Genomic DNA, 26178 nt, shown 5'->3' on the forward strand with positions numbered 1-26178 from the left:
TGACCCTGGGCAAGTCACTTAACCCCAAATGCCTCACCAAAAAAAAAGTTTCAGACCTTACTCAGTCTCCCACTTTGTAAAATGGGGGTAAAAATGTTATTCATTCACCAAACAACAGCCAAGAGTCTGAAGAACAAGAGCAGTAAGGCTCTGTAATATCAGGTGCCTTCTCTTGAGAAATTGTAGTGTAACATGCTTATTTTCAGATTTCCTGGTCGTCAGTACCTGGCAGTGTTTTCGCCATATCCAGCAGCTCTTGGGCTCTCCTGATCAGTGCATGCTGCAGACCAGTTTCAGAAATGCCCATCTGAAGCAGAAGCAGTCAGAGAATTTCAGATTTCGATGGGATCTTGGAGATTATCATTTGATAGCTGGGTATATGCCTGGGAGCTAGAAAGCTCCTCCCAGGGAACACCACAGCACTGCAGAAGAATGCCCCTTCATAAGCTCTGACACCAGAAAACACCATGGCTCCCAGTTCTGGCTTTCTGCAATGTTTTTACCCAAAGCATGGAGAGGATAAAAAAGGCCAAGCCTACACACTAAAAAGCGACCCCTGCAGGCTAAACCTAGCCACTGCCTCATGACAGCTTTTGAAACACGGCCGTTCATGTGGCAATGTGCAAACAATACATGGCTTTTAAATGAAATTGGACCTGTGGAGAATCAGACTGTGTCCTAGAAAGACTGAACGCTAGAGATTCCTGGTGAGATATGGAGGTTATATGTGTAAATAGTTGGGAGAAGGAGGCCTGATCTGGGTGAATGATAAAGGGAGCTCATGCAGATTTGCTTGGTCCTGGTAGAATTTTAGTAGCTGTAATTTTCTGGAGATAGCATGTAATCTACTAGGCTGGTTTAAGGTATAGTCACCTTATTCAGGTAAACGCCCTGCACAACCATAAGACACTAGTCTGATGACAAGCCTTGTTAAGAATTTTTGAAGAAGGTGGTAAAGGGCAGGGTCAGAATGATCCTTCTGCCACCCCCCATTCTCCAAATTACATAGCGCTCCATTCCCTACCTTGGCCAAGTCACCAGGGTTCATGTGACTCAGCATGTCGAGTGAGACTCGATGGTGAGCAAAGATGGGCAGATAATGTTCGGCTGAAAGCTCTACCAGCAGGGTCACCAGCTGCTGCTCCAAGCCCTCTTCCTGGGGGAAGGTAAAAAAAAGGTCAGTCAGATCGGTGGTGTCAAACTCAAAAGACCCCTGCTGGCATCAGGCTGACTTAGAAAAACACAAATTAACATTATCTATGTTGTACTGTATTTTTATTTATTTCGTTAAACCTTTCCCTATTACATCTTCATCTGCTTTCAGGTCACACTTGAGGCCTGTGGGCAGATGTCTCTGAGTTGGTTCACAAAGGGGCATTTACTTTAAAGTGGCTACTAAAAAAAATGGGAGAGTCAAGGGAGGAAATTTTCATTTCATAACCAAGACCCCCAATCTCTGCTGAGTGGGCACATTTTGAAAACGAGAGAAAATCCCATTTCAAAAAGACTATACTACACAGCCCTTCAGAATTCTAGACCCCTAAAGAAGGTCAACACTTCCAATATGAAAAGGAAAGAATTCCTCTATCATGATAAAGACAACAAACATGAGTTGGCACAACCTCAAAGCCAAAGGGAAGGTGGACTCTAGCACATACGAGCAAAGCTAGTACCCATTTGGCCTCTGGCAGTGAACACTAAAAACTACTACCAAGGCATCTGATGGGGAACTTTTGCTCCTCCCATCCAACTACTGCCTGAGTCTGCCAGGGAAGATCTAACAAGGTTGGCAAATAGGACAACTTGGCTGCAAAGAATCAAGAGCAGAACTCTACTCCCACTTTAAAGGATGACAAACACAGCGGTTTAAAAATAAGAGAAGCACGATGTTTGGACGGGAAATCTCCCCGTTTTCTGGTATTGCTGGTCTTTACCTGCAGCTTCAGGGACAAGGGCTTCTGATTTAAAAGGCGTTGATACTGAATCAGCCAGTAGTTTTCCTGCGTGGTTTCACTTTTGGCTTCCATCTCCAGCTGCCAAGAAAGAAGCAGGCTGTGTTAGCTACAAATCAAGAAGCTAACTGATCTTTCAATACAGAGGGAGCACTAAGGAATAGCCACCGGGAGCTTTCAAGTACAAGTCTCTCTAGCTCAGAGGAAAAACCTCTGCACTCATTCAGGTATGAACCTGAAACAGCAACAGAGAGGACTCTGGCAGCAGAGGGGCCCCAGGAATGCTCGCTTTGGCCAGTGGTGCTCACTACAGTAGCTTGTCTATAAGGGGGCCTTCATCTTCTGGAGAAGACAATAGCGCTTTGACTAAGATGTTAGGCACAGGGATCACCAGTTTGGGTTTTCACAAAGACAAGCCCAAGTGTCAATCTGACTTCTTTGAGAAGAAAATGGCTCCTTTGTCCAGAGTAGTTTTCCTTAAGGACTCATCCCAAAATTTCTCACCTCAAATTGCTGAGCAGCCCAACACACAAAACACCAGTCAAACTGTTGGTATGCAAAGTCCTCCCTGGAGTGAGGGCAGGCCTTTTTGCCCACTCCAGATTTTTTGTAGGAAAATGTGGTTAAAATGAACGCCAAGGAGCAAAATACTAGAAACAAAGTGGGAGCCTACTGATGGCTGAATAAACTGTGGTACATGAATATTACTTCATTCAAAGAAATGATAAATATAAGAAATTCAGATTATGGGAAGCCATAACGTGAATTGGTACAGAGTAAATTAAGTAGAAACAAGAGATCAACAAACATGACAATAATAATGAGAATAAATACAACACAAAAAATCAATTTCGATAAATGCAATGAACATTTGACTCAGAAGGTCAGATAACTACAGACACTGAATATGGCATATATAGACATACACAGTTGTGGAGATCAGTTTCGCATGAGCGTTTTTCTTTTCTTTTAGGCAAGGCAATCAGGGTTAAATGAGTTGCCCAGGGTCACACAGCTAATAAGTGTCACACAGCTAATAAGTGTCACGTGTCTGAGGCTGGATTTGAACTCAGGTCCTCCTGACTCCAGGGCTGGTGTTCTATCCACAGCACCACCTAGCTGCCCCTATTTGTGTGTGTGTGTGTGTGTGTTTCTTTGTTATAAGAGAGAGTTTGGCGAGGAAAAGAGAAAAGGTATACAGAGAAATGACTGTAATATATAAAGAACAAAAAGCAGACGTTGATAAAAGTTACAAAATGAAGGGAGCACTAAGGGCAGTCCTGATCAGTGTTCTGGCCTGGCCTGGGGACCACCCTCCAGCAAGGCCCTACGCACTCAAGACACTCACCAAGATCCCTTGCAGCTCCTCCTCTCTCTGGCTCTTCTCTTTGAGGAGCAGCTGCAGCAGAGAGCTGAGGGCCTGGCGCTGCTCCGAGATCATTTCCTACAACGTACAAACAGACTCCTTTTCCATACTGCAGGAAGATGCTCTGGCTCACACTGACTCCTGCTTATATATAGGGAGTGGAGGGGTTGAAGGGTGAAGGTACCCCAAATCACAGCCATTTCTTCAAACATAACAAGGAGTGCTGACAGGAACACCAGACACACCCATGTCTCTTGAGTTGTGACCCCATCCACCTGTCCCTTCTCCCAGCAGCCCCTGCTCTACCCTGAGGTCCGACTGAGGCACAGGTCCTGACAAGCTGTGGGCCTCAAGAGGTCCTGGTGGCCTCTGCGGCCCATTCACCCTCTCCCCTGCTTTTCTGGGATTCTAAGCTCCTCCCACGTGCTTGACACAGGGAATCTGAGCAATGGGCTTATTAAAGAGAAGGGGCTGATGAGAACGAGAAAACAAAAGCAGAAATGACAACTTGCAGAAAAGCCAGCATCACCCTGAAATGTGGTTTGACTGCAGAATAAGTCTGTAGGTAGATGCAAATGGGGGTCAAACTTGTTACCACTGTCTCATGGCTCACACACTTCTCACACCTGGAAGTGAGCCCTGGGTAAATGCCTCAGAGAAGCCCCTGGACTAAGCACGCATCAGGCCACCAAGCAAGGTCTCTTTACAGAGCTGGTGATTCTGCCCAAGATGGGGCCATCTGGAACATCAAATGCTTCTATCACTCTTTCCCCCTTCAATCAGAGAGAGCCATAAAATGTTAGATCTGTAAGAGACTTTAGAGATAATCTAGTCTGGGCTCCTCATTTGACAGATGAAAAAACTGAGGTTCCAAGCCAGGAAGTGGCCTGTGAGAGAACCTGTGTTAGTGTAAGAGCTGGGCCTAAAACCCAGGGCTCCTGCTCCTGATTCCTACTCTAGTGTGCTTTCCATTGGGCCAACAAGTACTTTCAGACAACTGACAAAGGGGCCTAGCACGAGATCCGGAGGGCAACTTTGGATTCATGGTCATTCCAGGCATTTCCCAGGAAGCCATGCTGAACAGAGAGGTACATAAGGGTCAGCATTCAAAAGGGCAAAAAGATGGAACAGGTGAAAACATCAGCTGGTTGGTCACAGTTTGGAGAAGTCGAAGTCTCCCTGTAGACAGATGTATCAATGGGATGGGGCATCTGCAGATTCTCCTGTCAGAGGATACTTGTTGGGGTAAATGCGCACATTAGAGAGAAGGGCATAGGGGTCACATCCCTTGAGGCCAGTCTGAACTTTCCCTGCTCCCTCTCCTCCAGAGTATCCTCCCAACATGAAAAGTGCACTCCGAGGATGACAGGATGGTAACAAAGTGAGCAGAAGCTGCAGGCCCGGAAGCATGAGTTAAACACATGGAGTGCCCAGTGGCTGCTCCGCTTTAAAACAAAAGAAACACAAGATGATAATGAAATGACTCACATTTCTATAGCATCTGAAGGTTCGCAAAAGTGTCCCCTGGGAAGGGGCTTTGAGATGGAAACTCACCCAACTCCTGTACTTCCAAAATGAGGCTGTTCATCCCACCTCTGCCTGCGCTAGGGTCAGAACAACCATGCATGTTGGGTTTTCATGCCTGCCTGGTGTCACCAAATCTACCTAAGCTGAGTCTGCACCATGGTTTGGGGAATTATGAAGCATTAGGACTGGAAGGGATCTTGGAACATCAAATGTTAGAACAGAGAACATAGAATGATCGAACTGGAAGGGACCCTAGAACACAAAATGTCAAAACACAGAACGTTAGAGCTGGAAGGGATTTTGAAGATCTTCTGGTCCAACCCCCTCACTTTACAGAGGTGGAAGCTGAGGCTCACAGAGGACAAGTGATTCGGCCAAAGGCACGCAGTGAGCGAGGGCAGGTCTGGGACTACAGCCCAGGTCTCCTCCCCATCAGTTCAATGGCCTTTCTCCCACAGAAGTTGCTAGCTCACACATGGACTGATGTGGAGGCTGCAGAAAGCCAGAAGTGAAATGTACGGGGTTGAGAGAGCCCCCAAACAAGACCCATCACAGGTGGAAGGGATGGAGCCAGACCGGAGAACCCTACATACCTGCAGTGCCTCTGTGTCCAGGACTTTCCTCTTTAACTCCAGCTGTGTCAACTGCAATAACTCAGTTTCTATTAACTTAATCTAAACAGAAGATGAGACAGTGTTTTTAACTTACATTTACAAAGGATTGATTTACTCTGCTGTAGAAAACAGCCCTAAATGATGTTCCAAATCAACCCTTCTGGGAAAGGCTGGAGTTTCAGGAGGATGGAAATTCTGCTAAGTCCTTTTAATTACCCCATAACCAAGTATTCCCTTCAATACTCAGAAAAGATGTCCCAGAAGCAGCAATATTACTGGGGCTCTTACTAGCCTTCTCTCTACCTGTCAAACCATCCTGCACTCCCATTTTAGCTAAACTGTCCCCTCAAACAGCTGCTAGAGTTCCAGGGAAAGACTCATGTTCTGCTAAGAAACACAAAAGATGCTTCTTGACTTTTCCCATAAGGCACCAGCTGAGCAACTGCTAGGAGACAGCTGATTTAGAATGTCAAAATCACCCACACCTACTTCTCAAAGTGGAAGAGTCTCCTTTCAAAGCCCCCAAGGGGAAGCTTGGAGTTCTAAGTCAGCTGGGGGGAGAGGGAGTGCAATGTGAGACACAGGGCCCAATTCAGCCAAGGCTACTCCTGATTTGTCACTCCCCAGCCAGCCATGTGAAGTCACAAAAAAGAGCTTCATGTTGGGCAATATGGAATTTAAATTAAACTGGTAAATAAAAAAGGAAATCATATCAGAAAAAGAAAAAGACATGCAAGTATGTGAAATTTCGATGTGCTTAATGATGATGCAATGAGATTTTCAACTAATCAAATAATAATCCCTTGTACTTTACAGTTTACAAAGCACCCTAGCATCCATGATCTCATGCAATCTTCCCAGCAACCCTGTGGGGTTGGCAGGGCACTATCCCTATTTTACAGAAAAAGAAACTAAGGTTCAGAGAAGTGAAATCATTTAGCCAAGGTCACCTTGTTATCAGGGACAGAGTCAAAACTACAATGCAATGTTCCTTCTTTCTCTCTCTCTCTCTTTTTCTTTCTATCTCACATAACTTTCTTTCTTTTTTAAAAGTTCTACTGATACCCAGTGTTCTTTCCAATACCCACAGCAGGGATGGCAAAGATTTCCTGGCTCCAGTCCTCCTGGGTAGGAATCAGAATGAGTCCCAGAAATATATCTGGAATTTTCCCAGTGGCTAGTTTTAAATGAATGAAGCAGTGGGATTTTTCTCAGCTCACTAGAAGACCTAATGGGCCTCAGCAAAAGATGGCATGCATGATGTAAGGGATAAGCCTTCACCATCTATATTACACAGCAGATGAGCTTTGCCATCATGGACAAGTTCATTTTCAGAGCAATTCCTTCCCACACAACATCTGGTAGCAAACAGTCCTTCACTGCCAAAAGGGAGTTTAGGGGTACTAATCACCTTGCCCTCGGTATCACAGTGAAGTTTACTATCTCAGAGGAAGAGCACTTCAGAGTACTTCCCCTCCCCCTTTAGACTGGGGAGCTACGGAGTTATCAAGTGAAAAGGCAAGATGATGGAGACTTAGGAGGTGTGGCTTCTGTGGAGCAGGCCCTGGGAGGCATTGTTCTCCTCCCCTAGTCATCCACAGAATCAGACTCTGAGAGCTCAAAGGAGCCTAAGAGATCTAATCCAACATGGCCAATGTGAAAATTTGTTTTACTTGGCTATGCATATTTATTACAAAGGTTTGTTTTCTTCTTTTTCAAGGGGCAGAAGGGCGGAGAAGGAGAGAAGAGGGATTTTTGTTCGTTGAAAAAAATTAATTTAAAAAAATTATCTATTCCAACTCCCTCATTTTAAAGATTAGGAAACTGAATTCCAGAGAGGTTAATGGGTCAACTAAAGTTACCCAGTGAGTTAATGGCAGAGCCAGAACCTGACTCCTAGTTCAATGTTATTTCCATTTCCATTATACTGTCAAAAGTCATGACCTTTTCTTAAAATTTTCCAGCGGAGTCCTAGAAAAATCCAAAAAACTAACATGATGATGAATTTAGAATCATAAAATATTAAGTCTTAGAGGTAGAAGCTTTCAAAGAAAGGTAAGAAGTCACGTCCCACTTGGTGCAGGAATCCCAACAACAACAACCGAAGTGATCGTCCAACCTGTCCTCAAACACTGCCAGTTTTGAGGAGCTCATTAAAGTAGCCTCTTACATCTCTTGATAGTTCTGGACATATAGAATTTTTTAAAATTCTGAGTCGAGAAACTGCCTCCCTAACTTATGCATACAGTCCTTATTCTCTTGCTCTCTGGAGCAATACAGTAAGAGTAGGTTTCCTCCTGATTGGGACTGACATTGAAGATAGCAATCGGGGAAGGTTCATCTCTGCTCAGGGAGAGGATGTGCACAATATTTAGAAATCCCAAATGGGTCCAACTCTGGTGACCTAGAGCTCACCTGGTTTCTGATCTGCCTGTGCATGAGATCTTTTTTGACTTGAAGGGCTTCAAAGGCAGCTTTCTGCATTTCACTCTGTAACAGAGATTGAATTTTGTTTAGCCAAGTGAGAGAACCTTTTTTCCATTTCAGATTCTAGGCTCAGCGAAAATATAAGCGGGGCCACATTCAAAAGAAAAAAAAAAAAGGAAGAGAATTTATTTTTTTTTCTTGAAGAAAATTAAAATGCTCAGTTCACTGGCTTTTAAAGTTAAAATCAGGGACCATCAAATTTCATTAAGACAGTTAATACTAAAAAATATAAGGGGAATAGACAAAAAAGGTAAAAGGAGAAAAAAGAAACACAACAGAAAAGATGTTAAGGAAGAGAAAAGAGACAGAGGTAGGAAGGAAAGGGAAAGAGAAAGACTGGCGCAGGGAGAATATGAAGAGTACCTTGTGAGGTTCGGAGGCCAATTCATAAGTCTTTGGGAACGTGGAGGGAGAGCATTATCACCCGCTATCTCCTGCCCTTTGAACTGGTGGCTAGATAATTAACCAATGCTCTCAACTCTTCAACCACCCTAACCCCCGACTCAGAGGACATCCATGCTACTAGGGACAGCAACAGCATGCCAGCAGGAGGGGGAATTCATGTGGGGATGCGGTGAATAAAAAAACACCACCCAGAGGCCCCTGAGAGGTTTTCCATCCCTTCTGTTAAGCTTAGGTGTAGAACTGAAAATCTTAGCCACAGTCTCCAAATCCCTCAGGGGAGAGTTTCCACAGGGGGACGGTTTTTTCCTTCCTAACATGAACTAGTTGGAAGCCCAGGTTTCTGGCAGTTTAGAAGCTTTCACCAGAGCTCTGGATTTCCGCCTCCTCTCTGGCCCAGCTTCCAAACTCCTGGTGACAGTTGTCTGCTTAGCTCCCCAACCCACCTCCTGCAAAATCTGGCTGATGGCTTTGTTTTGATCCATCTGCTGCCAAGCCAGGATCTGCTGGAATCTCTCATCCATTTGGGCCATGCTGCAAGAAAGACAGGTGAATGAGCCTGGCTCCATCCAAATCCAAACAGGAAGAAAGGAGAGATATGGAAAAAACAGCCCAAGGAAGTCAGAGAAATTGCAATTACGTTGCCTCTAGCAGAAGAGGAAAAAGTTAGGTTTCTGTTTCCCTATTTATGTTGGCCATGTTGTTCAGTCCGGTCCCCGGGACCTGATTCTATCCACTTGTCTGCCTTTGACTGATCTGGCTGGTTCAATCCAATTGGCTTCATGTCCCCTGACTCCGGACTGTTACTCACAACTAGCAAGAACACAGCCTGACCTATTCCTTTGGTACTTCCCACTTCTAGTCCTGTATGTAGCTTCCAAAGGGCTCTCCAGGATTAATAAATATCATGGTGATGCACACAACCCACCAGCATAAGGTGGACAGACAACTTGGATACCATTTCACAAGTAAAGAAATAGACACAAAGAGAGGTCATAGGACTTTGGGTTGGAAGAAATGTTTGAAATTATCTAATCCAACCGTCATTTTTATAAGTGAAGAAACTGAGGCCCAGAGAGAGAAGATGACTTGTTTTGATGACACTGTTACTAACTAGTGGGACAGGAATTTGAACCTAAGTCATCTGACTGCAAGTCATCAGCCTCCCTCCAGGAAACAAGCTCAAGATCACATAGTGAGTTTGTGGCAGAGGAGGGAAGAGAGGACCCAGACGCTTCAATCACCAGCCATGGGCTGCTACCAAACTCCCCTGCCCTGCACAGCCCCACCCCTCTTTAACAGGCCTGGGGTTCCTCCGGACCTTACCTGGAACAGGCTTGCTTGACCAGACTTTGCTTTTGAGACTCATAGGTCATTTGAATAAATCTATTCTTGCAGCTCTCTGTCAACATCCGCTGCATGGCAGCTGGGAAAAACATCAAAGATCTTTCAGTATGGGTTGGGGACACTGGAATCCTAACCTTGTCAACTGATGATTCAGCAACTCCCAAAGACCTACCCTGTGACATAATTCAACATAATGCTGGTCTGGGTAATCCCAAGATAGAGATGCAAACATTACATTAGTGAATACACTGTATTTCCCAGTAAAATATTCCAGTAAAAAAAGGGAAGCTGGGCTACTTGTTTCATAAAAATTGCTTGGCCCCCAAAATTCTAATTGGCCTGGAAAAGTGTATACACATTAACCAGCACCAACTAGTCCCCAAGTCATCCCAACCTCCTTCCAGACCCCACATTTAAGATCTCTGAATCAAACGTTACTGGCTACCTCTTCAGTAGGATGGACCTATCCCAGGAGGAATGCTACAGGGAGTATTCTAAGGCATCACTGCCCTCAGAAAACATAAACCTGAAATAGCTCCAGTGGGACAACATGGAGCAAGAAATTGAGAAGCAGATGCTCCAATAAAGTAATTATTTTTAAAGGATTATATTGGTCTTCTCCACTGTATTGCTTACAAATTCGAAACTATCAGCTATGTATATACTGTGGCTGAACAAAACTATGCTAGATACTGGATTCTAAACTGAAAAATTAGCATTTTAGATAATAAGTAGTTGCCTCATTTGCCTAGACTAATTTTTAATGCACAATTTGTATATTATTTCAATTAAGCAAGATTCTGACATGGGTAGGCTTTCCCCCATTACCCTGAATAATGAAGAGTAAATTATATCTCCCTAGGAGATGACAGAAAGAGGAAACTGATCAGCCTCAGAACACCAAAGTGTAAACCATAACCATGGATTTGCTAAGTAAATCTCTTCCAGTTGCCCAACATAGGTCTTTCTGTTCCCCATGTAACCAATGGTTGCTCCAATGCAGGATTCAGCCCCCACTTCTAAGACTTACAGGCAACCTCTCTTTGGCGCAGACTCTCCGTCTCCTCCTGGGTTATGGCCATTAGTTGCTCCATCTTTATCCTGCAAAGTTTTCATTCATTAAAATGCATATAAAACATCAAATCTAGTTACATCAGATGATGTCATTGGACATCCTAATTAAGTACCTATGTCCCCAAAGCTCCATCAGTAATTAACTGAATTCCCTTAGGGAATGAGAGATCCTAAGGAGTCAATTTTGAATCATCTCACAGTAGAAAAATGCATTAACTCATGGACAGAAGGGATACCCTGCCAATTAACTACAACTACTAATGATGGAGAGGGCCAGATGTTGAAGTGAGTTGGTGGTAGCAGTCAAAATGGCAATGGAAGGTCCTTGATGGTATTTTGGCAATCCGGGTGATCTTAGAACATAAATTTCTACTGGGTATTTTAAAATAATCTGAAGCTAGTAATTAATTTCTAATCCAATCATTTCCCATGGGAAATGGATTCTCAGTAGTGGATAAAATGAGGTAGACATCCATCCCCAACACTTTTAGGAATTTTTGGGATAAAATTTTGGGAATTTTTTGGTACATTTTTTGTTGTAATTCTCACAGTTCATAGGAAGTAAAGAAGAAAGGAAGAGGTGCCTAGAGGAAAAGAGTAAGTAACCTAGCTCAACAAGGTTTTGATAAGCTAAACACTTACCTCTCATTTTCTAGTGACTTCAAGATTTCAGAATTTTTCCTTTGTCTGTGGAGAGGATCAAAAGGTTTTTCAGAGTCAGATCACTTTATTATTCTAAGAACCTGCTCCTGTATCCCTGACATACCTGAGAAATTAGAACACCTGGCACCAGGACTGGCCACTTAGTCAATAGAGACTTGTTGCCTAAAGAGGGTACGGCAAAACTAGATCTCAGCAAGACAGTGAAGGAGAATAAATTTGTCTTCCTAGGCCTCTCCTCTCCCCTGTGCTGTGGCATGCTCCAAAATCCCTCATTTTGTCTAAGAGGTCCACCGTTTTCATGATAACCCAGACCCCCTACAGCTCCCCTCCCTTACAAGAATAAAAATAAAACCTGCTATTAGTAGCTGTCACTTTGGAAAGGCCCTGATGAACAAATTACCCTAAAATGATATTGATGACATGCAACTCTTCTGGGGCAACTGCATTTTAAAGGGCTGACGCCCTCACCCAAAGAATGAATCTTGAATGGCAGAATCTTAGGCATCCATAATTCCTGATGGAAGGTATTTTTTGGAAGGGGGCCTTCCCAGTGCCCCTCCAATCAAACTATGGAGGCAGCTGCCTATATATAAGGTTGGCCTGGATGCCAAGACTTTCATATGTGCAGGAGCAGGCTGCTCGCTGGAGGCTGGGCACATGTAGGGAAGAATGATTCTACGACCCAGGAGGCTTACTTCTGATTATCTTCCAGGAGCCTCTGAATCCGGCTTGAGATGCTCTGCTCTGTTTGCTTCAGCTGTTTCTGTAGACGCTGACGCTCTCCATCCAGGTAGCGCTGATGCTCACACAGGCCCTTGTCCAACCGAAACTGCTCCTGTGGCAGAAAGCAGAGCGCTGACGCAGGATAGCTTGCAAGTCAGAGCTCCCGGTCCCCAAAAAGCTGGGATGCAGGTGCTTTTAGGGTCAGGGCTGAGGGAAGGACAGAAATGAGGAGCAGAAAAATGTCTCTGTGTTCACAAATCCCTGTCCTTCAGGGAGATCTCACACTGCACAAAGAAAACAATGGCAGGGAAAGAAATGGTTAGGAATGCACCTGTGGTCCACCAGAGACTCATGGGATCTTAGTCGGGGTTGGGATCAGAAGGGACTTTAGATGATTTGGTTTAACTCCCTTTATTTTTTTTAAGTTTTATTGATGCCTTTTATTTTTTACACCAATCATTTCCCAAAATGCTACCACCAGACTGAACACTCTTTTTGTACCAAAGAAAATTATTTAGCAGAACTGACAGATAAAACAGGGCTGTGTGATAAAAGAGCACTGGTCCTGAAGTCAAACAAGCCTGGTGGAAATCCTGGCTCTGCCGCTTAACTATTGTTGTTGTTGTTTGTCCTTTGTTCTTAAAGAGGATCATGACGTCACGAAGGTGCTGCCATGACACGCAAGTGAACTGGATTTAAGTGAGGGAGGGCTGTGCAAGGTCACCAGCCTCACTTTCTCTACTCTCTGAAGCCATCTGGGTCCGGTGGCCAGATATTGATCAGGAAGACTGGAGATGGCTCCCAGATGTAGTAGAAGACCTCGTCCTTTTTAAGCTAAGATCTTTAACAGGTCTCAGTTTGACTGAGGCAATGCCCATTCAATGATTAAGGCTAGGTAAGAAACAAGGCAGAGAATGGCTTCTTTTACTTAGTTTAAAAAAAAATCAATCTGGGAGGAGAAGACCTTCAGTGTTTCTGGCCAAAACAGAAACAACTGCTATTTACAGTCACTCTGAGCCAATCAGAGCCCAAACAGTGACCAAGTGGGGCTTGGCCTGGCACCTACTGTTGGCCAATCAATGAAAGCCAGAGTGATTTGGGTGGCTATGAGATCTTGGAAAACATGATTCATCCCTCAGAGCCTCAGTTTCCTTCTCTATAAAATAAAAGTACGCAACGAGATGACCACTAAAATTCCTTCCAGTTTTATGTCTAGGATCCAAATGACCCCATCTGACAACCACACGGCACTCCCATAATCCCCCAAGAGGAGAGAAGTGTGGGTCATCAGGTCTTCTCACACTTCACACATACATTTTCAAGACTGGTCACTGAAATGAATCTGGCTTTGACTGCTCCCCCCACACACATATTCTGTAGATGAGGAACCCGAGTCCCTAAAAAGATGAAGTGACTTGCCTAATGTCACCGAGATCAGGCAGCAGAGTCAGGATTCACCCCAGGTCCTCCCGCTCCAGGTCTACACCACACAGCCTCATCTCAAGTCAGGATCACTCAGAGTGAGGCAGGCAATCCACGTGACGTCACGCCAGGTGACAAGATTTGGGACGTGCTACATATAAACTTCTGTGTGGCAGAGAGATCAGGAAGTCTCACCAAGTCTAGCTAGAGCTATCTCGGAATGATTCAAAAACTTGGATATTGGCCAGAGGTGTGGTCAGTCCAAGTCACAATCTACGAATGATGTGAGTAGTGACATTGCCGGCCAAACCATGGCAGGATCTGCCCCTGTCCCTTCCTCACTAAATAAAGCATGTAACTGAGGGAGATGTGGTCTCAAGTGTCAGTCCTGGGGAAAGTCTGAGGAAATAAAGGCACCAGGACAGTCCTCACATGCCACAAAAGGCTAGCTTCTCTCTCAGTCATCTGTAACTCACATGCCAGGGTAAAAGCAGACTGCAGGGGGGAAGGACAGTCTGGTCTCCAAGGGGATCGGTCAGGTGAGAACTATGGCCTCCATGCCCTTCCCTTCTCTGGATCCTCCCTCACTATGCCAAAAATGCATTAGGGAGGGCAGCTAGGTGGCACAGTGGATAAAGCTCCGGTCTTGGAGGACCTGAGTTCAAATCTGGCCTCAGACACATGACACTTACTAGCTGTGTGACCCTGGGCAAGTCACTTAACTCCGACTGCCTCACCAAAAAAAAAAAAAATACAGACACAGTCTGGCCAGCCCCATACTAATAGCAACTACTGGCTGCTGCCCATGGGCCTGGCAGGGACGTACCTCTTTGACGGTCTGCAGTATCTCATCCTTTTGACTGCTGCTTTGCTGGAGGAGTTGGGCATGCTCCCGCTGCCCAATTTCTAGGCGACGTTCAAATTCTAACTTCTCCAGCATCTTCTGTTCCTGAGACAACAGAGATCTGAAGGGTCACGACAAGAAAACGGCACAAGCTGCTCCCAGATCTTGCTCTCTTCTTAATCGAGGCCAGAGGGCCAACATAAAGAAGATCAAGCCCCAAGCCTGACTATCTCTTGATAACATGCAACTTTTCACAGTGAAGAAACCCCTAGAGGAGGCAGCGCACATGAGTGGGTGACAGACACAGACGCTGAGGTAGAGCATACAGACTCCAAGGGATTTCTGGAACAGTGAACCGGAATGGTTAATGCTCCACCCTGCAAAAATCAATCTAAAGCATAACAGATCACCTGTGCTGGTTCTTTCATAGCCAAGAAATGGTCAGGGAAAAAGTCAAGGCTACAAGAAGAAAAACAACAGCTACACTTTTACAGCCCAACGTCTTAAGAATCAGTAAGAGAGATAAAAAGTCTTCGGGGGATAGAGAAATATTTGGTTTGAGTGGTACATCAGCTTCTCGGTTGAAACAGCCACAGCTTGTTTTAGCAGAGGGCCAAGTTAAAGCTAGTCTGCAGCAGGAAACCTTTTCTGCCCTGCCTGATAAGAGGAATTGGATTACACTTCTTCAAGAGACCCTCTTCTGTGGTCAGTGTCTGGGTGCAAAGCAGGGCCACTACAGCTCTCCCAGCCTTCAGAGACACCGGGAGGCGAAACAACAATGGTAATGAAGCTAATATTTATGTAGTTTTAGACTTTTCGGAGCACTTAACATGCGTTACATCATTTGAATGCTACAGATGCTATTATGCTCATTTTGCAGATTAGAAAAGGGAGAATGGGAAGAGTTAAGTGACTGCCCACAGCCTCATAGCTAGTAAATGTCAGAGGCGGGAACTGAAACCAGGTCCAAGATCAGCGCTCCTATCAACTCTGGTGCCAATCAGCAAGATAGCACATAGGAACAGTAATGCCAATTCATCTCAAAGACAGTTCTGTTATTATTATTAAAAGGAAAATTACAGTTGAATTCTCAGAAAGAAAGAAACATTGGATTTTTCCAACATGTCCACCTCAAACCCTCCTGTTTTTGCTGGCTTCCATTTTTCAAAGATGTAGGACTTTTGCATGTTTGCTCACCTTTCTCTTCTCATAATCTAAGAATTTATTCTGAAAAACAAAAAATAATAGTAGTTGAGAGAAAGGGGAGTTGACACAAGGACCCCAGCAGACCCATCTAATGCACAGTTTTATAGTAGTCTTTAAGAACAGAGCATTCACTTGTAGGAATAAAGTCAGACAGGACAAAGAAGCACTGGGGCTTCTGCTCTGCACCCTTTTGGTAGGAGGCCAAAGGCCATGAGCCCCCGAAGTTTTTATGTCTGGAAGGGAGTGTCTCTGAGTCAGCATGCTGATCCTCACCTGCCACTCCGTCTCCTCCTTTACATAGCTGCAAATTAGTCCGTCAGTACTATCCACCGAAGTCTCTCCTCCATCTCTTTCCAACACTGGGAGCAAAAACTGGGAGGGTGGGTAGTACTCAAGCCCAGATTCTGAAAAAGAGCACGGCCAGCTCTACCCAAATGACAACAAAAGACAAGGACCCGGGCCAGACCAGAGCCCCCAGCTGGCCTTAAAGCTAAACATCTTCTTCCACCACTTTCTACTATCCAAGATATATTCATTTTCTAATCAGAAGGATCTTCTCTCTGACAAATGCAAGTTTTCCACGAGAATAAGCACCTGCATACGTGTCCCTGGACTGAAAAGAATGCAGAAAAGGGCAGGGCCCTGATTTTGCCAAATGGAGGGGAAAATAATATGGGTAACAGAAGCAGGTAAAGCCCAAATCTAAAACAATTATTTACAATATTTAAATTTGGAATAGATAGTGAGTGTGTATCTGACGGGAAGGGAGACAAGGCTCCAGGAGCAAGTTGGAAAGGATCTGGGGTCCTGGGGTGGACAGCATGGTAAGTTGGCCCAGGAACTCATTATTTTGCAGAAAGACCCTGAGATTTGGCTCTCCAATGCAATAAAGCACACTTAAGGGGCTCAAAGAACACTCTGGACATGTCTCTCTTCCTATCCAATGCCTATACTCATGTCTGAGAGCTTTATGCAGTGATAAAAACAATACCAGAAACCCTAGATTTTACCTTTGCAAAGAAACTGCTGAATGGCCTCCGTACCCATACTACACACAGCCTCAGGTGGATAGACCATGGATGCAGCATCGAGGCTCAGAGTCTGCAAAACATTAAGGATGGAAGCAAAGCCTCCAACATACCTGATATCTCCCATTCTTCCAATATTTGTCAGCCTGAGGCTAGCCCCCTAGAACTTAAAAAAACAAAAACAAAAACAAAGAAACCTTGCTCTACCAATGAAGAACATCACCCAGTTTCTAATTCTTGGGACTGTCTAGTCATTTCATGTCACACTCCTCTATTCAATAAACTCTAGAGGGTTCCTATTAACTCTATAATCAAAGATAAACTCATCTGTCTGGCACTTAAAGTCCCTGCCAAAGCCCTCACTTATTTTTCTAGCCTTACTATATATTACTCCCCTTCAAGCATTCTATGGCCCCAACAAACTGGCTTTTCTGCTGTTCCTCACTAGCAAAACTCTATCTCCCACCTCCATGCATTTGCACAGGCTGTCCCCCCATGCTTGGAATGCACTCCTTCCTCACTTCTGCTTCTTAGAATTTCTAGTTTCCTTCAAAGCTCAACTCAAAAGCAGCCTCCTATATGAGGCCTTTCCCAAAGCTCTCCACCCCACCAGCTGCTAGAGCCTCCCGCTCCAAATTACTTTGTGTTTATTTTGTGTACATTTATATGTGTACCTGTTATCTCCCCTAAGAGACTGCAACCCTTTTGAGGGCAGGGACTGTTTCATTTTGTCTCTGCATCCTTGAAGTCTAGCACAGTGCCCGGCACATAGTAGGTGCTTAATAAATACTTATTTCTTGATTAATTTTCCTAAAAGAGAGAGCTGTCTACTTTGCTGATAGGTTAAAAAAAAAAAACCAAAGCTGTGAGGAACATGGCTGTAATTTACCTCTAGGGTGCGGACATGAGCCAGCATCTGGGGCAGTCTCCGTATCAGATTTTCACTGACATCCAGAGTGCGCAAGCTACGAAGTTCCCCTAAGGTGTCAGGCAGATCCTTCAGTTTGTTATCTAGAGAAAAATCCCAAGCACACAGCTCAGTGCTCAAACCACTGACAGAGTGATTGCCACTTAATGTATAGGAGTAAAGCCCCTGGGTCTGACACATCTCAGGGGCTCAGGGGGTCTTCTGTCACTTATTCCAACATGTAGCATGATCCACTCTCTCTAAAAGATGCTGACAGCCCTAAATGGAGCCACTAAAGCACTCCATGGAGAAGCAACCTACCTGAGATCAAGCACTGAGAAAGAATGAAAAGCTGGGTCCCCCAGGCCTGAATTCCAAAACTGTCTACCACCTATATCAAAATGCTTTGAATTTGAGAAGCCATTAAAACCCTATGTGGGGAAATAGAGGAATGGTCAATTGGCAAAAACAATTTTTGTATCAAATATCTCTGATAAGGGTTTGCTATTCATGAAATACAGAAAATTAACAGAATATATATATATATATGTATATAAAAAATACTGAAAGTCATTCCCCAACAGAGAAGGGGCCAAAAGACATGAACAAACATTTTTCAAAAGATGAATTGCTAACTATTAATAACCATATGAAAGAAGGATCAAAATCACTAATTATATGAGAAATGCAAATCAAAACAACCCTGGCATTTTACCTCATACCCAGCAAATTGGCAAAGTAGACAAAAGACAGAAATTGTCAGTGTTGGAGGAGCTGTGGAAAGACAGGCATGTTAATGTACTGCTGGTAGAGCTGTGAGCTGGTACAACCATTCTGGGAAGCAATTTGGAATTATGCAAATAAAGTGACCTAGAGATTCTTCTGAAAGACATATACTCCAAGAAGATCATTGATAAAAAGAAAGCTCCAAATACATCAAAATACGTAAAGCAGTATTTTCACGGTAGCAAGGAACTGGAAACAAAGTAGACGCCAACACAATGGGGAATGGGTAAACAAACTGTGGTACATAAATTTAATGGCTTGTTACTGTGCTATAAGAAATAATAACTAATGAATACAGAGAAACACAGAAAGAGTTATCTGAACTGATGCAAACTGAAGTGAACAGAAGCAGGAAAACAACATAGACAATGACTACAGCAATGTACATAGAAAGAACAACCACAAATCAACCAAAATGGAATGTTTTGAAAATAATAAATAGCAAGTTTGGCTCCAAAGAAGGGATACAGAAAGATACTTCCCCTTGCTTCTCTGCAGAGGCAGGAGATCTACAAGTGTAGAAGACTGCATATAGCATCAGGGGTGGGGTTTGGTTTTGTTTTTTATGTGTTCACCTGACTGGGTGAATTTTTTTTCTCTCCTTCCCTCATTTAAGAAAAATTATTTGTTATAAGAGATGGCACTCTGGGAAGAGCATGAGGTGGGAAGTGGGAGGAAATCTGGGCAACGTAAAAACGAGATATCAATAAAATCTATTTTTAAATATATTTAATATTTTTATTTAATATTTATTTTCATTTAATATTTGTTTAATATAAATATTAAATATATAATAAATGTATCTATATAAATATATTGAATATTAAATACATATGAGCAATATTTTATAATATTAAATTGTATGATTTAATTTATATTAATTATATATTATTATATAAATTATATTATAATTTAATTTAAATTATAATAAATATAAATAATATAAAATAAATATAAGTATATTGAATATTTAATATTTTATTTAATTTTAAATATATCAAAATATATTTTATACAAATAAAATATAGTCTTTAAGATATTTGTGGTAAATCTTATCTCTAATCACTATAGGGCTCCTTCATGACCGCAGCTTATTTGGTCTGTGGCAGCTCTGCCTTACAGAATACTTTCACTCTTTCAATTTCAATATCTGCTCAAAGCACATGTTGTTCAGTCATTTCAGCCGTGTCTGACCCTTTGCAACTCCATTTGAGGTTTTCATGGTAAAGATACTGGAGTGGTTTGTCATTTCCTTCTCCAGTGGATCCATTTTGTCAGGCAGAGGTTAAGTGAATTCCCCAGGGTCACATGGCTAGGAAATGTCTGAGGCTAGATTTGAACTCAGATCTTCCTGACTCCAGGCCCAAGTGCTCTACTCACTGAGCCACCAGCTTCCTCAAAGCATGTACAGGCACTGGATAGCTCAGGCCTAACTGATCTTCACTCAGGTGAAGAGACAGTACTGGGGAGTTTATCTTGCTCTCAAACCTTTCACATTGAGAGTCTGGAGTTGGGCCAGGTCCCCGATGGACTGTGGAAGACATTTCAACTGATTTTTTTCAATATTCAAGACCTAAAACAGAGAAAAGAGAATATAAAGAAACTATAAGTCGTCTATACCACAGTCTCCTGAAGGTAAAAACAGAGCTTCCATTGGCCCCACAGATACTACTGGGAGGACATGCTTAATCTCAATGATGGATTCAATAATTATTCAGGTCCTGCAGCACACTAAGAAGGACTTCTCCTTCCTAATGCTTCCTGCCCATTTCATTAGGCATTAGTACCTTCAAAGAAGACAAGAAAAAAAAAAAAAAGAAGCTCCAACCAGTCTGCTTTGTCCCTGGTTGGTGATCACCCCCGGGTTGCCTCCTCTTTGCTCACATGGGCCCTCATCACGGCTCACTGGATCACCGCAGTAGCTTCCTAACAGATCTCCCTGCCTTCAGTTTCTCTCTTCTCTGATCCATCCCCACACTGCTGCTAACCTGGTATTTCTAAATCAAAGTTCTAATCACGTCACTCCTCTGCACAAGTGCACAGTCTCTCCAGCGTCTCTCTATTGCCTCGAGCATAAAATATACACTCTTCTGTTTGGCTTTCAAAGTCCTTCACAATCTGGCTCTAGCCTCTCTTTTCAGAAGATGCTCACGTTAGCTCCCTTCATGCTCACTCACTCATGTGCCTGTTATTTCTTCCTCTCTGTCTCTCCATATTCACACACTCACTCACTCACACTCACACACACTCTCCCTCTCTTTCTCTCCTTCCTTCTCTCTCTCTGTTCCAGCCAAACTGGCCTATATCCTGTTCACCATATAATTTCCCTCTCTTACCTCCATGCCTTTGCCCAGGAATGCCTGGAATGCCATCCCTCCTCCCTCTGCCTCCCAGGGTTCCAGTGCTCCCTCCTGTCTCCATTCCATCAACTGTTGGATTCTCAGCCCATGGAAAACATTTTGCATCTCTTTTCTAGATAATCTGCATTTACTTCTCTGGGCACTTGCTGTTTCTCCCCAGGACAGCTCAGGGAGAGTTTTGTTTTTGTCTTTGCCTATCCCCAGAGCCTAGGGCAGCACCTGGCACTCAGCAGGTGATTAACATATGCTTGTTGAATTGAACTGAACTGAACTCTCCAAAAAAAGATCCAGTGATTAAGTCCAAGGAACTGGGCACTAGGCCAGCTCGGAACTTAGTCAAACCCACATCACCAGAACCTCCACTTCTCTAGTAGGTGAATGAAAAGTAACTGCAAAAGCACGGCATGAGCCTGCATCATCCCCTGTCCTGGTGCTGCAGACTGCCCAAGCCCTTGGCTCCAGAGAAGGCAGAGGAGCCCAAATGAGAAAAGAACGCCTGGCCATGGCCTGGAAACAGAGACGGTGCTTTGTCTCCCTGACCCCTGCTGACCCAGAGCACCTGGGCCTCTGCTGCAGCTGGAAAACCCAGAGACTACCATGATGTACCTTTCAAGGAGATCAGGAGAAACAACTTACTCAACCTTATCGTATAATACAATGTTTTTTCAGTCAGGGCTGGACAACTGTGCTCTTAGAGCACAGCTTTCCCAAACTGCTCTCCTTCTGTCCAGGGTGTGGCCGTCCTAATAGTCACCTGGTTCACAAGCTTGATGTCCCTGATTCTTACTCCTCCTTGGATACCTCCACATCCAGGGAGCACAGTCTGGCATTTCAACTTCCACTATCTCTCTCATACTCTCACATTTCTGCCTTCTCTTCCTCCACCCTAGCTCGGGCCCTCATCACCTCAAACCTGGACCATCACCACGGCCTCCTATTTGGTCTCCATGACTCTGGTGTCTGCCCTCTCCAGTCCATCGTCCACACGGCTGCCTTTTGATTTTCCTTAAACAGAGGTCTGGCTGTGTTACTCTTCAGTCAGTAAACTCTGGGGGCTCCTCGTTATCTGCAGCATCAAATATAAACTCCTCTGTTTGGTATTTAAAATCCTTCACGACCTGGTGCCATTGTCCCTCCCCAGTCTGATTATGTGGCTCCCGTCCATGCACACAAAATCAGTCAAGCGGCCTCCTTACTCTTCCTCACACAGGACCTTCCATCTCCATCTCGGCGCCTCTGCCTCATGCACAGAACAGGCTCCCTCCTCACTTGTGTCTCCTAGAACCCCTCACTTCCTTTAGGCCCAACTCAAGGACCACCTTCTACCTGAGGCTTTTCCTGAGTCCACCAGCTGCTAACATAGACCCTAGAGCAAAGCTCCCAGCCTGCAAAATTGGGAAATACTTAACAAAATAAGGAAAAATACAATGTAGATAATGTTAATTCATGGTTTTCTAAGTCAATATGCAGCCAGCAGGGATCCATTTCCTTTTGACTTTGACACCTCTGCCCTAGAGCACAGGGTAGGGAGAAGAAGAAACAGTGGGAGATAAGGTTGGAAAGGTATACTTTCTAGTAGGCTTGGAGTACCAATCTTATTTTGTAACGCCCTCCAAATTAGCTTGTATCTATTTTGTACATGTCCAAATAAGTACATGTTGTCTCTCCTTGCCAGACTACAAGATCCTCAAGGGCAGGGGCTGGTTTTGCTTTTTCATTGTATCTCTAATCATCAGCACACAGTAAAAGCTTAATAAATACTGACTGACTGATGATTAAAATTAAGAAGAAATACTTTAGTTTGATCTTCCTAAAGCACAATTCTGAGTATGTTCTGTCTTATTGCCTAATAAAGGCCAAATTCCTTTTCTTGTAATTCAAGACCCACAATGACTTGTCCCCAATAATAATCACAACACATATGATTATCTTAATTTTACAGAGAGCAACTGATTTATTATGAGAGGTAGTAGGGTCTAGTGGATACAGAGCCTGGGATTCAGGTCCTACCAACTGGACCCATAATGGCTGTGTGATTCAGGGCAAGTCACTTAACCACTCGATTCCTAAGGCTAGAAGGTGCCAAGCAAATATCAATCTATCGGTAGAGGAAGTTTTCTCATTGGCAGTTCCGTATGCCAATGAAACCACAGATCTGGTCTTTAAAACCAACTAACAAACTATTTACATGGGTCCTTGAGGTCTGCAAAATACTTTCATCACAACAACCCTATGCAGGAAGTAATGTACATTTTGTTATCTTCATTTACAAGCACAGAAACAGAGGCTCTGAGCCATTAAGCGAGCTCTGCACAATCTCCTGCTGGGTGTCAGGGCTGATCTGAATCCAGAGCAGTGCCCTTTTGACCCGGAGTCACATACTACAGTATAACCTTCCAAGCTTGTCTCCTACTATTCTCATACACTCTGTGCTCTAGTGACATTTTGTTGTTGCTCAGTCATGACCCCATTTGGGGTTTTCTTGGCAAAGATACCAGAGTGGTCTGCCATTTCCTTCTCCAGCTCATCTTACAGATGAGGAACTGAGGCAAACAGGGTTAAGTGACTTGCCCAGGGTCACACAGCTAGTAAGAATCTGAATCGGGGTTTGAATTCATGAGTCTTCCTGACTCCAGGCCCAGAGGTCTAGCCACTGCACCACCTAGCTGCCTGGATTCCCCAAACACACCCTCTGTTCCTTCTCCTTTTGAGTCTTTGGTCATGCTATTCTGCTATCCTCTCTATCTACGATGCCCCTCCCCACCCACTCCACCTAAGTCTCATTCAAGGTCTGAGTCAAACCTTCCCTGGTCCGTGGAAGTGGTGTCTGCTGCCTCTAAATTCCCACAGCACTCCAAACCTCTCCAATTCTTCAGTCCTGATCTGTCTTTGCTGAGAAGCAATAAGACACCTCCTAACCAAAGCACAGAGACGATGACTGTAGCCAAGAGGGCGGGGCCTTTTTCTAAAGGAGAGCTGGCCCCTCAGGGCCAGAATGCCATCACAGCCTTTTTGACACCGCAAGGACAAAGCGCAGAATTAAGGGAGAGCAGTGCCCTTCCTGCACCTGCTCACCAAAGCAGAACAGCCCATTCGTCAGTCCCAGGGACCACAGTTCTGAGTGTGGAGCGTACCTGAAGACATGTTAACTGTCCAAGAGCGTCGGGAAGAGCTGTTAGCTGGTTATCATGAAGGTCCAAAACCTGCGGAAAGAAGACAGATCTTTCACACACCCCTGGTCAAAGAGCTGAAAGGGCTTCAACCTAAACATTCCATAGACCAGAAAGATGCCCTGAGACCTCGTGTAAAGGTCAGATGGGGGGAAAACACCCTAATAATGGAGACTTTAGCCCAATTATCACCATTCTACAAGGTCCAGCTCAAATTCCATCTCTGTCATGAAGACTTGCCAACCCAGAATAATTTCTTTCTTCTCTAAAATCACATTTACGGTTGGTAATCACTCATTCCACAATGAATCATGCACTGCCACGTGCTTTGTGCTTTGTACACTGTTATTTGTATTTGTTATTTAACTTCTCATGTAATATTTTTCCTTCCCTATTAAATTGTAAATTCTTTGTCCTTCAAGATCAGGTCTATGTCACCTCCTTTTTTGTATCCCTATATAACACCTGGTATGCAGCAGACCCTCAATAAACACGTAGTGACTGACCACACAGAATCAGTCACAGAGCCTTGGAGCTGAGAGGGACCTCAGGTCAACCCGGCCAACTCACACCTGAACAACAACATTTCTGCCATATCCCCAACAAGCGTTTCACAGATGCCAATGATAATGAGGAAGCCATCCCTCCTGAAGAAGCCCAATTCCCTTCTCTACAGCCCCATTTTTTATGAGGTTTTCCCCCAGGTCTGACTGAAATCTGTCTCTGAAGCTTTTAACGGTTGCTCCTTGTTCTGCCCCTTAGAGTCAAGCAGAACAAACATCGTCCCTCTCCCACAGGGCAATCCTTAAAACACATCTCTCGTGACTACCCTAGGGCTTCTCAGCTCCTTCACTACAGCCGTTGCCGGCACCATCCCTGGGCTCCTCGTCATCTTGGTCATCTTGGATTTTATATCCTACACATCACGTTTGGGGAGACAGTATAAGCAGACTGTGTAATGACAAGGCCAACTACGATAGGCTTCCACTGCATTTTACTTTTATTCAGTTTATTCTCCTGCTTGTTGCCCCTCACTACACCTGGTACCACACACGTGTGGAAGGTGGCAGAGCTTTATTAACAGCTAAATAACTGAAGAAGGACCCTGGCCTCAGTCCAACATCAAGGTTCCTGAGGAGAACTGGCACATTACCTTGATTGTTCCAAGGCTCAGAAGGCTGCAAGATTTGGGAACCAAGGAAGTGAGGCAATTTGTATGAACAATCAACACCTATAAGGAAACAAGTTGGAATAGTTTTACAGCCTGCAGGGCTTCAGTGCAGCCTAAGACAGAAAAGAAAAGTATGTGCACATTTGAAACAGATATTCAACCTTAGCATCACAGAATTTAGCACTGAAGGGGCTTTGGGAACTATCTAATCCAGGGGTTCTTAACCTGGGGTGGGCCATGAACTTGGTAGGGGAAAAAAAAACTATAACCTTATTTTCACTAACCTCTAACTGAAATTGAGCATTTCCTTCCATTATTTAAAAGCGCTTTTTTGAGAAGGGGTCCACAGGCTTCACCAGACTGCCAAAGGGGAACAGGACACACAAAGAGGTTAAGAAATCCTGACCTAGCCCAGCCCCCACATTTGACAGAAGAGGAAATGGAGGCCCAAAGGGACAAAGGGATTTGTCCCAAGTCACGAAGCAAGTTAGTGGCAAAACCACAACTGGTATCCTGACATACAATGCTTTTTCCACTCTACTACACAAAAGCACACATGCAGTATAGTAGAAAGTGCCCCAGACTCAAAGTCAGAGGACCTGGGTTCAAATCCTGCCCCTGATGTTTGTGTGACCATGGGGAAGTCACCCATGGTCTGGGCCTGCATTTTCTTATCTGCCACATGAAGGGGTTAGAATGGGTGATCTCTAAAGTCACCTGTAGCCTTGACCCAAGCTCCTTTAAGGATGACAGTGATCAGCAACTTTACCACTGCCATCAGATGTTCCCACAAAGGACTGTGTTTAGCACCATTAAATGCCATTTATTCCAGCCACCAAACTAATACAGAATTTCTGTCTCTGGCAGTTCTGAATCTCTGGCAGCTCACTCAATCTCTGCTTAAATACCTGCCATGGTAGACAGCTCGCTGCTTCATTTCAGTTAAAGAAACACTGAATTTGAACCAAAGTTAGGTGGGTTTTTCTGAGATATCAATGGCTTTGCTTGGTCTCCCTTAGGAGAGGCTGCATGGGACAAAGGAGAAAATTTAAAGAGGAATGACTCAGGGGCAGGTGTCTGGGGCAAGAGTCGAACTAGAAGAGGCAGCTATATTAGAGCAGTACAAGCA

The 26178-nt window shown here is 44.1% G+C and overlaps 1 protein-coding gene across 3 annotated transcripts in view; it reads right to left on the minus strand.

The window, feature by feature from the left end:
• LRSAM1 (leucine rich repeat and sterile alpha motif containing 1) overlaps positions 1-26178 on the minus strand; it is a 35730-nt gene that overhangs the window by 2130 nt on the left and 7422 nt on the right. For all 3 annotated transcript variants that reach the window (XM_027869299.1, XM_027869301.1, XM_027869300.1), the window contains exons 5-23: positions 25032-25109; positions 23843-23911; positions 19837-19921; positions 17545-17666; positions 16638-16728; positions 15901-16031; positions 15619-15648; positions 14404-14526; positions 12128-12267; positions 11412-11456; positions 10726-10796; positions 9675-9774; positions 8795-8882; positions 7875-7949; positions 5439-5519; positions 3301-3396; positions 1935-2033; positions 1025-1156; positions 226-307 (exon numbers count right to left, since the gene is read on the minus strand). In XM_027869299.1, the coding sequence (XP_027725100.1) occupies positions 226-307; positions 1025-1156; positions 1935-2033; positions 3301-3396; positions 5439-5519; positions 7875-7949; positions 8795-8882; positions 9675-9774; positions 10726-10796; positions 11412-11456; positions 12128-12267; positions 14404-14526; positions 15619-15648; positions 15901-16031; positions 16638-16728; positions 17545-17666; positions 19837-19921; positions 23843-23911; positions 25032-25109 (1738 nt within the window). The remainder of the gene's footprint in view (positions 1-225; positions 308-1024; positions 1157-1934; positions 2034-3300; positions 3397-5438; positions 5520-7874; positions 7950-8794; positions 8883-9674; positions 9775-10725; positions 10797-11411; positions 11457-12127; positions 12268-14403; positions 14527-15618; positions 15649-15900; positions 16032-16637; positions 16729-17544; positions 17667-19836; positions 19922-23842; positions 23912-25031; positions 25110-26178) is intronic.

The sequence above is a fragment of the Vombatus ursinus genome, unplaced genomic scaffold, assembly GCF_900497805.2.
Source record: "Vombatus ursinus unplaced genomic scaffold, bare-nosed wombat genome assembly UNPS02014793.1, whole genome shotgun sequence".
Lineage (NCBI taxonomy): Eukaryota > Metazoa > Chordata > Mammalia > Diprotodontia > Vombatidae > Vombatus > Vombatus ursinus.